The 11,168-nt window shown below is 34.3% G+C and overlaps 1 protein-coding gene across 6 annotated transcripts in view; it reads right to left on the bottom strand.

The window, feature by feature from the left end:
• Positions 1-11,168, bottom strand: part of TBL1XR1 (transducin beta like 1 X-linked receptor 1) — a 146,543-nt gene that overhangs the window by 36,369 nt on the left and 99,006 nt on the right. For 4 of the 6 annotated variants that reach the window (XM_023526397.1, XM_011383211.2, XM_011383207.2 and 1 more), the window contains one exon: positions 4,876-4,978. The exons of 1 other annotated variant lie outside the window; for it this stretch is intronic. In XM_023526397.1, the coding sequence (XP_023382165.1) occupies positions 4,876-4,933 (58 nt within the window). In that variant the 5' untranslated portion in view covers positions 4,934-4,978. Of the gene's footprint in view, positions 1-2,610; positions 2,777-4,875; positions 4,979-11,168 lie in introns of those variants that run through there. One more of the 6 variants, XM_011383220.2, reaches the window with a different exon arrangement.

Genomic DNA, 11,168 nt, shown 5'->3' with positions numbered 1-11,168 from the left:
CATCAGCAGGGAGCTATGTAGGAAAGAATGTTTATCTAGCCCAGTTACCTTAATCCAAATCAAGAGAAACTACACCTCTGTCATTTGATTGCTGACATTTTACTATAGGGATTAATACAAAATCATTAAATGAAAAAAAAAAAAAATGAATGAATGGGCTTTGCTATTTTGTTATACGTCAGAAACTTAAATATTATATATAAACATTCAAGTTAGTTTGTGCCTACTATGGGCATTTTTAGATTTCTAAAGTGTGTGTGTGTGTTTGACATGTAATCTTATAAACAAACAAAACATGTAAAGTAAGCACCATCTCAGGAAAAAAAAAAAAATGATGTGGTGCAAGGCCTATATCCAGGGAGATGTAACACCGTTTGAAAAGACTGGAAAATAGTGGAGAGAGGTGGGCTGTGGGAGAGACAGGATGCTCTTTCATGAACCAAATGCTTTAAGCCTACATATATCATCACCTTCTCATAAATGGACAATGTATGGCAAGATGAACTTCAGTTCTAAAAATACGAAGATTTAAAAAAATAATAAGAGTATTCAGAATCACAATATAGAAAATAACTCAGTAATAATGACACTGTTTTTGCACTTTCCAGTTAGTCTTCAATCATAAGATGCAAAATACAACTGTTTCATAGCAGCCAACATTCAAGTATATCATAAATAGAAATGTTATTGAGCTCTTAAACATGCAATGGATGACAGTTAAATCTACAATCGAAAATTCTCCCAACCAAATACACAATTTAAGCAAAGTAAAATTACATCTTATACAAACCAACAAGAAAAACAGGTGCCACAAGTTCACAAATAATTGCTAGGAACAACTTCTCTAGAAAACAATTAACTGAAACTGAAGAACTATAGGAAGCAAAAGGGAAAATGGAAAAATGCAAAAAGGGAAGGGGGTAAAAAGTTCCAATCAGCTCTTCTAAAATTAACCCTATAAGGTCCTGTTACATACACACAGATAAGCATATACAATTTAGTACTTAATCTGCATTTGGTTGCTGGATATGAGTTATTAGGGCAATCAAATTATTAATGCCCTTTGGGCGAACACTAATTAAAGGGAGACTTCCGAATCAAGTCAATTGTTACTTACAGTACTACATGTCAAACACACTCAATTTTCAAGTCTTCTCAAGAGAAAAAAATAACTAATTTTATTCTCTAGGGAATATATGTTTTGAATATGGAACTCTAGTTCATAAATGTAAAAATAGTGGAGACCAAAGTAATTGGCTTAGTGTGAACTTTCTAGAGATGAAATTGAGAAAAATTAAAAGTTACGACACTTAATAAAAATATCCTACAATAAATATACTTTTCTCTTAATTAGTTTTAATGTATAGGGGAGGATAGCTTATATAAACAGACATCTATTAAACATGTGAGGCTAAATACGACAATGTAATCCCTTTTTAACAAGCAGCGCATTTTATAGATGCAGAACTGAAGGTCTGAGAAGTTTTGTGATTTGGGGAGAAGAGAGGGACTTTTAACAGATAATGTCTTCTATTGCAGATAACAGTCATAATAGGATGGATCACCGCATAGTATAAAGTATTTAAGATTAAAACAATTGAAGTGATTTTATCCTCTCTGGGGATGGATACCACTGTCCCAACAAGATTAAGCTCTGTTCGCAGAGAACAAATATTAGAAGTTCTTACTGAAAAACATTTTTATGAATAAAATATATATTTTTATCAAAACTGAATGAAACTTTCATAAAGTGTTTTTGGACTTTCTGACTGAGAGCTCTTAGAGACAAGAAGGAAATGTTAGTTTCCTTTGTGGTAGTCTTTACAAACCAGCCCGTCTTTGCACTGACACTTGTCATGATTATTTCTTTCCTTCCTATCTCCTAATCCGATTCAGTACTCATTTAAAGGGAAAGTAGCAATGTTAAGATATTCTAATTTCCTCTGCATTGCTTTAAATCTTTTAAGAGAAATAACTGTGGCCTAACAGTAATTCACATCATATCTCTTAGATATCCAATGACGAATTCTCAATATCTCTTGTAAATTATAGTGATAAATATAATGAATCCCCAAAACAACCTGAAGAAATTTCTGAATTATATTGATTTCAAAATAGAACCAATTACAAAAATGACGATTACATATAAATGGAAATCAGAACCAAGAAAGAGCTTTTGGAATAGGTGGCAAATACTGAGATGGCTTAGATTCTGAGCTCTATCTGAAACCTGTCCTGAACGGACCGAAATATAAATTTTTAAAACTCTTTCCTAGCTCCTATTCCTGAAAGTAATTTTAAAAGAACGTCTGATGGTATCCTTTATGACACAGACACGCCTCATCATCATTCCTGCAAAACCTTGCCTACGAATGCAAATAAACTACATTTAGTGGCAGCTCCCTCTTTAGGAGATATTCTCACATTCCAAATCTCCATGTGTACAGCATTTCATGCTTTCTACTTTATCTCAAATAGTTACTAGGTATAGTTTTCCTTTCAAGATACTGTGAACATGCTACATACGTGTCAACTTTCTTGTTAAGTTCTAATAGTCCTATAATTAATATAGACCAGTGTCTTTCAAACTTTATTATGCCTAAGAATCACCTGGGGCATTTGTAAAATGCAGATTCCTGGACCCCGTTTGCTGTTCTCTAAGTGATTCTGATGTAGGTCAGAGGATCAAACTTTAGGGCTCTGGTACAGGTGGTTCTTAAATTTATGGTAAGTTGCATTCCTAGAAAAACTGCCATCAGTCAAGTCTCGTTTTCCCCTATAAGCATAATGTAAATAGGAAGTTACAACTTTTATGAAGGAACTGGTGTTTACATTTTGAGATGTGCTTTAACATGGTACTTTATCACCAGTATACTGTAAAGCATAAAGCCTTCTAAAGAATGCACAACGAAAAACTAAGAACATAGTAAACAATTATAAAGGACAATATGATATGCATCGGTCTACCTTACAAATTTTTTAAAATGTAATTCTTGCTTTATTTTTACTGCAACATAAGACCCTTTAAAACATGGAACTCAAAGAGTTTTTCTCTGAGAACATAAACAACTTTTAAGACTTTTGATAATATTTAATCACTGGCTACTCTTTCAGAAATTAATCCAGAGTATTATTTTACTGCCCTTTTCACTTGCTGTACTTTTTTATGGCAACAGAAAACATCAATTTTTGGACTTGTTTGGAAATAAGATTTGCATGTTCATTAACATCTTTAACTTCATCTTGCCTTGTTTCACCACAGCACAGGTGAATGCTGGAGCTATTTCAACTGTTTCTCATATCTAAAAACAGTAGTTTCATATGGCTTAACCTAAAAAAACTACCTTTACTATACAGCTATAAGCCATTATAATATATTTCCCATCCACTGATCCATCACAATGTATATCTGCTTTAGTGTCTAAGGCCTCAAAGCTCTGGCTTAAATGGTGGTCAGATGCAAAGGCAGAAAAAAGAGTTTGTTTTATCCACCAAATTCTTTCCATTTTCGTCAAAAGAACTACATTACAATATCTGAACATGTGTATACACGTTATATATGTAACAATCATGAGGTCACTACTTTTTCCACCTCATTAATCATTTTCTCTTAGAGTATTGTATGGGTGTCCTATTTGGATCTGCCTTCAATACCAGTTTACAAGTTGAAAAAGAAAAGTCAAGATCTATTAATTTCAAAGCTTCATAACAAGTTATTCTACATTGATTGGTTACTTTTGTTTCTTCTCTCTCTTTCCCTCTCTGCCCTTGCCTGCTTCATTTTCTCAGCTGTTCCAGGAGCAGTGATGGTGCCTGGGAATAGAAAACCTTGGCCCAAGAGAAAAGCTCAGAACTGGAGTGCAGCTGGGAACATCTCAGCACGCAGTGAGATCTAAGATCTAAGGCCATGTTTGCATTCCCTGTATAAGAAAGGATAACTAGCTAAGCCCTATAAGAATAAATGGAGTTTCAAAATGAAAATTGAGAACTCAATGTACTATTCTATTTCTTCCATCTTCTCTCACAAGACTACCAAAATTGTCTTTTTTTTTATACCACACCTTACCTTACTACTAAAAATATTCCAATAAATTCAAAATTTAATTTCTAAAATTTAACCTCTCCAGCATGACAACGTCAAGCACCAAATAATTCCATTTCGCGTTAACAATCTGGTAACACTGCAGTCAATTTTTCCACCATCCTATGCCCCATCGAGCCCAAGTTTTCTCTTTCCTAACTTTTACTTTTTTTTGCTTACGCTATCCCACATTTTCCCTTGTAGCTTTTCTTCTGTTTACAACACCTTTTACTCTATCTAGAAAACTTGGATGATGATTGATTTAATATTCATTACAAATGACTTTCAATGATTTGTATTTATTAATCATCCCCCAATAAATACATCAGTAAGAATTCAGGTCAAGAATACACTTAATCAATTGGGAACATATTCATGAAAACATTCTGAAAAAATATGGTAAATCTAGCTTTTGAAATGTTAACTGCAATAAAACCAGTAACATTTGCTTAGGATTCTGAATATACATTATTAAATTGATGGTTTCTGAAATTTTATATGTTCCTACTAACCATGTGAAATAATCTCACTTCATAACAAGTTATAAAGATGGTCTTTGAACAGTGAAAGCCAAACCATTTGTTACAAATATTTGCCTGAGATGATTCCAACATATTTGAAAGAGTCAGAGAGTTAAACCATGCAGTAACACATAGCTTTAAGGTGGCAGTCCAGACATTAAAGAAACATACAAAGTTCAACAGTTTGGACTGATACAAATTTCAAATGCAAAAAAGGTTATTTTGAGAATATTAAAATAATTTGAGGCCTATTTACTTTATGAAAGTACTCACCTGACTCTTGCAAGTATCTATATACCAAGAAGTTGACCTCATCACTGCTTATACTCATCTTTATTCCCACTTAAACCATGAGGTCACAACACAGGATATAACCCTAAAAATAAAACAAAGTTAATTAAGTATTTTCTCAATAAAATATTTTAAAACAAAATGTAAACAATGTTGTAAAAAACCATTTGATTTTATTATATGTTAAATGAAGGTTATTATTATTGCCTAATAATGAATCCTAACAATAATAAAGTTACTTCCAATAGTAATAGATTACACAACCAAAATATGGCTGGGTCTATTCTTCTGCAAGATTAACATATTAGCAAAAATGATTAGCAAAAATGATTAAAATTTATAAGAGGGTTTTAGCATCATATTTTCATGACTATATCAAATAGCATAAAGAGTTGTTCCTTTTTTCTCAACTGTAAAAACAGTAAATTTTAAGAATCAAAGTATTACTTATTTAGGAAAAGACTGATTTTAGACCATTGGGTTAGGGGTGAGCCATCTACGCTGATTTTGTCTACGTAATTTCCTAGCATTAGAAGTCTCTATTTTCTCAACATCTAATCTGCAATGTTCAAGTTTCAAAAAGCTCTAGGTATGTATAAGGCAGAGAAGTTGGAATACAGTTCTGAAAACTCAAATGATAATCCCTTACCTTAACGGACATACTTAAACCTTGAACTAGCAGGAAGGGGAAAAAAGGAAACTGAGACATAACTTAAATATGACTAACTATACTTATCCATTTTCATGTCACATACAGGCTTTGAAGTAGTCAGCAACTTTTTTTTTTTTTTCTGTACAGAGCCAGACAGTGAATACGTCAGGCTTTAACAGCCATACAGTCTGTCACTACTACTCAATTCTGTGGTCGCAGCACAAAAGCAAAGAGCAAACAACATCTAAATGAATGTGTGGCCATGGTCCAATTAAATTTTATTCAGGGATACTGAAGTTTGAATTTTATATGATACTGTTGTGTCATAAAATATTTTGATTTCTTTTCAAGCACGTAAAAATAAAAAATAAATAAATAAACTTTCATAGCTTGTGGTCCTTATAAAAGGTTAACAAGTCAGATTTGGCCCACAGACTACAGTTTCTTGGCCCTTTGTTAAAAAAGGATATACTAATGTCTATTTGGTATAAAGGGGTATCTAAGCTTATGAGCCTATGCTGATTGTTCTGCCACATCATGGATTTCTTTATGATGCAGAGTTAACATTTCATTTAAAAATCACAAATTAACAAGCACTTGACTAGGCTACTATGTGACAGGAACTGCTCCTGCCCTAAACAGCGGAAAGAATGGTGACCAAGCACTTATTGAGCCTGTATCTAAGAAGACAAATGAGGAGGTAATAATTTTCCAATGGACGTACACAGAGCAAGGTCGAATTAAATTTAGGAGTCTAGGACTACTTTAGAGGAAGTAGTCACTAGTGTTTAGACCTGAAGGATGAACAGGAGCTGAGTGAGAACATGAACATTTGGGGGAGGAAGGCAGGGAACAGAAGCAATCCGGTGATGAGTAACAGTCAGGGAACAGTCTGGGTGAAGGATGAGTAACAAAACATGAAGGAAGGTTTAAAACACAGATAAAACCATATTCTGAGGGGCCCTGAAAGAATCAGAGAAAAATTAATGCACTGAAAGGTTTTAAGCAGGGTAGGGGAATGACTTAATTTATATTTGGAAGGCAGATGAACTGGAAAAAGTGAGCAAAGTTAGGAGGATGATGCAGAAATCTAGAAGACTAAAAAAACCTGTATTGTAGCACTGGAGCTGTAGAGTAGTGGAATTCCAAAGACAGGGGTGAATGATTGAACACAGGGATGAGGAAAAGGGAAGGAAAAAAGGTTTCCTTTAGGACACCTGGATGGGTGGTCATTCCATTTACTGAGATGAGAAACCACAGAGGAAAAGTAACAACTACCTTCACAGAAAGAAAAAGGCATGCCTCCCCCAACCCGCCCAAAATTAACAAAGTACAGTCACCCGAATGTTCAACACACTGTAGCCCCCTCTTATCCACAGGACAAATTACCAAATCCTCAGCACCTGAAAGCATGGATAGTACCAAACTTTGTATACACTGTACTATGTATGTTTTTTCCTATACACACATATCTATAATAAAGTTCAATTTATAAATTAGATATAGCAAAAAATAACAATAGCTAATAAAAAACAGAACGATTACAACAATGTACTAGAATAAGAGTTATGTAAGTGTGGATCCCTTGCTGAAGTCTGCAGGCAGCTCACGGCTTTCTGGCGCAACACGCTGCCACCAATCGGAACACGTTTTCTCTTCATGTTTTCCACCCACAAATTTAGTGCCTTTTCCATCTTAAACAGGCACTTATCACACACTTGTGCTTGTAACTTTTGCAGTTTGAGATGTGACAGTAAAACTAGCACAAATTTCTTTTTCTTTCTTCACAATTTCACAGATAGAAGACAGTCTTACAATAGATCTTAGCAACCTCAGCACACAATCATTTTTTCTTTGCTTATTAGGTTGAGAACTTTCACTTTTTTCACTTAGAGGAAGCATTTTTACCAGCTTCTCTTTGGCATATCTGAATTGCCAGCGTCACTACTTTTGCTCTCTCGGGCAAAAGGGTGACTTGAACACAAGCACTGCAATACGACGACACTGGATCTGATAACTGAGACGGTTACTAAGTGACTAGGGGTGGGCAGCATATACAGTGTGGATATACTGGACAAAGAGATGATTCACAGAGGGATAGAGCAAGATTTCATCGCACTACTCAGAATGGCACACAATTTAAAACTTATGAATTGTTATTTCTGGCATTTCCATTTCGTATTTTCAAACTATGGTAAATGAAACCACGCAAAGTAAAAATGTGGATAATGGAGGACCACTGTATTTTTATCACTTTGGGGTAATAAACCAATCCAAACACGTGCTGATTAGATGCATCTGTGGAGTGGGGTGGTGACAAGTGAAAGGTAAGCAAAACGGTCATGCAATCACCAAAGACCACGGTGGGGGAGGGGGGCGACGCTGACTGATTCATAAACTTAGTCAAATACTCTGAGCACTTATGTGCTAGGAACTCTGACAGATGCTGGAGACATGGCTAAGAAAAGACCAGGGCTAGATCTTGTGACATTACAGGTTGTTGGAAAGACAACAATTAATTCCAATTTAGATAAGAAAAAATATAGAAAATTATGAAAGCACACACCCTGAGTCTGAGTGTAGAGTGTAAAATGCAGATGGTTTACAGGTTTCTGTAACAGACAAAATGTTGGAGGAGCTGATTCTCCCTTTAATTAAAAATGTCTTTATGTGTATCAAGTTACCTTTGCTACTATGTGCACACTGCTTCTCACTGATTTGCAAGAAAAATGAAGTGAGAGAATATTCACATTTATTGAGTAATTGCTACATGTTATATATGGGGCTAGACCTTATACACATTATTAAATTTCCTCTCCAGTATTATAACCCTCATTTAAATGTAAGAGCACTGAGATATATGAGCCATTTCTACATACAGATATGTATATTCAGAAATGAAATTCAAATACTAAACTGACGTTCCTCAGTATAAGAAAACAATAAATAGTATGGAATGTAGCATAAAAAGACCCTCCCAAAGAATAAAAGTTCTTAGCACTAGAGGGTCCTAAGAAGTTGCTAATTCTAAGCTATGGCATATGTTCCCAAGGCCCCAGGCACAGTTTATGTGGACAGGGATGTGACTGGCTGTCCTAAACAGTCAACCAGTCTCTGCAGTCACAAACAGGCCATAATACCCAGCTAAATAACAGCTTCTAAACTCACACAGAATCATCTATCAAAATCATTTTGTTTGTTGGGTGTTGAGTTCTCAATCTGCTGTGAAGCAAAGTAACAGTTCAGCCACTGCCATGCTACCCACTGAGGTATCAAAAACTCTGTTCAAATTGTCTTGTTAAAACCAAGACACACTGTGAAAATACCGAACTATCGTAACAACAACAACAAAACAGTGTGAGGGGGAATGAAAGAGGAGAGATTAAACCAACTTATCTATTAGTGAAGTCATGGTGGTTATTACCATCTAAAGGGCTGTGCAGCCCTCTAGAATTCCTATGTTGAAGCCCTAACCTCAGAATGTGACATTTGAAGATGAGATCTTTAAAGACGTGATTAAGTTCAAATGAAGCCAGAAGGGGGGACCTCTAAAAATCTGAATATAACCCAGCATGACTGGTTATCCTTGTAAGAGGAGGAAGATAGCTTGGATACCACAGGAAAAGCCATGTGACAACAAAGCAAGAAGGTGGCCATCTATCCGCAAGTCAAGGAGAGGCTTCAAAAAAACCCCAAACCTGCTGGGACCTTGATCTTGGACTTCCAGCTTTCAGAACTGTGATAAAATAAATTTGTTCTTTAAGTCACCTAGTCTGTGGTATCTTGTTATGGCAGCCCTGACAAACTGATACACACCTATCACAAAAAATTCTTAAAAATTCCGATTATTCATTGGAGACATTTAAAACTATTAAGTTCAAAATTGCTAGGATATGCCTTTTTGAAAAATTTTGTCTCTATCTTTAGAAATCCATTCTGTCCTGTAATTATCAAAGGCAATGAGATAACAGGACATACTAACACTGTATAATCTTCTGCCTCCTCCCCATGAAACATTCTCAGGAGTAGTACCAAAAATGCATTGCCCTTAGTTTCCTGCCTCATTAAAAATAATTAAAATCCTAGCGATGTTAGGTAATGGCATTTTTTGTGTGTATGAAACATGGTACAATGAAGACTTCGCTTTGAAGTCTTTGCCAATGTAGTTTTAAAAATGTGCATAAAGTATATTCTTAACTTTTCCAAAGGTAAATCTTAAAAGGTTTTACAAAATTTTACTGAATGAAATCATGTTTACCAAATTACTTTTGTAAACTGTAAAGTGCAACATTAGGATTTAGAAACAATCAGAGAATCTCAAGAAGAAACATTAAGCTTTAAATGAAATACGTATTTCAGCTTATTTTTAATACTAACAAAAAGACAAAAAACAATACTACAAAATCAAATTATTTGTTTGAGTTCTTAAAGCATTAATGGTAAACAACACCATATTTACATTTTGTGTATTAGCCCTGAACTACAACTATGGTTTATTTGTCAAACATTTTAAGAATTATCTTTTCATTGCTGCCTGTAATATTAAGTTCAAAGAGATGCAAAGTAGTGTATTTCCTTACAAAAATTCTACCACTCTTAATATTAACAATAAATGCTGAGTTTAAATTACATGTTTAAAGACCCAATCTCATTAGATAATTTTTACTCACACTATTAAAAAAGGAAAAATTACCCTTTAAGAATAATCGCTAGCTCTATATCTCACTTGTTTTATGTAAGATTTAATAGGGTATCTTTAATAATTTAAACATTATGACCCAGTAAAAACTCTGTAGCATTTCCCCCCAAAATAGAAATAAATGTGACTTAAAAAACAAGGGAACAAGACAGTTTGTGAAATGAAATTAGCAGGCAATGGCAATGATTTTTACCTTCTAATTTGGGCATATGAACATCTTTTAGATAATTTTCCTAAGAGTATGTCTGGCAATTTGTACATTTTATGTAAAGGCTAATTTATTCTACCTTTAAAAAAAATAGTTACGGCAATTTTTGTGCTGTGAAAATTTTTTCTTTTGGTTGCTTGTTGCTTTGTTTTATTATCGGATTAATGGTCATTGAAGATCCAAAGTTAGTAAATCTTAAGAATTTAAAGTATGATTATAACTTGGAAGGGATAAACATCTAAATTACTTTTCCTTCCCTTTTTCGCTGTAATCCAGAGCTCTCAGATGTAAAGTAAAACAAACAAACAAAAAAACAAGACAGAAATAAGATCTCAGGTAGCCAGTATGATTTTAGACAAATCATATGAATCTTCTAGGCCTCTGCTTCCTCATCTATAAAATGAGGAAACTGAAGTGAATGGTCTCTTTCACTCCTATATTTCAACGATTAGAGTTAGTACAGGTACATAGGGTATTAACGTATAAATCCTGCAAACCAACAGGGAGTACTACTAAGTGCTAGATCACATAGTGATTTTTAATAAAGGATTTTTGGTAGGCTTACTTACAAAAGTATACTGAAAGACTTTAAAATTTGTCAAAGCTTGGGTGTACATCTCCAGGAATTAGGGGAAGGGTAAACAAATGAGCCCGCCCCATTTAGAAATATTTAAGTACTTACTATGTACAATGTTTATGAGAACCAACTATCCTTT

This window comes from Pteropus vampyrus, unplaced genomic scaffold (genome assembly GCF_000151845.1).
Source record: "Pteropus vampyrus isolate Shadow unplaced genomic scaffold, Pvam_2.0 Scaffold14, whole genome shotgun sequence".
Taxonomy (NCBI): domain Eukaryota; kingdom Metazoa; phylum Chordata; class Mammalia; order Chiroptera; family Pteropodidae; genus Pteropus; species Pteropus vampyrus.
This window is presented reverse-complemented; position numbering and strand designations above follow the sequence as displayed.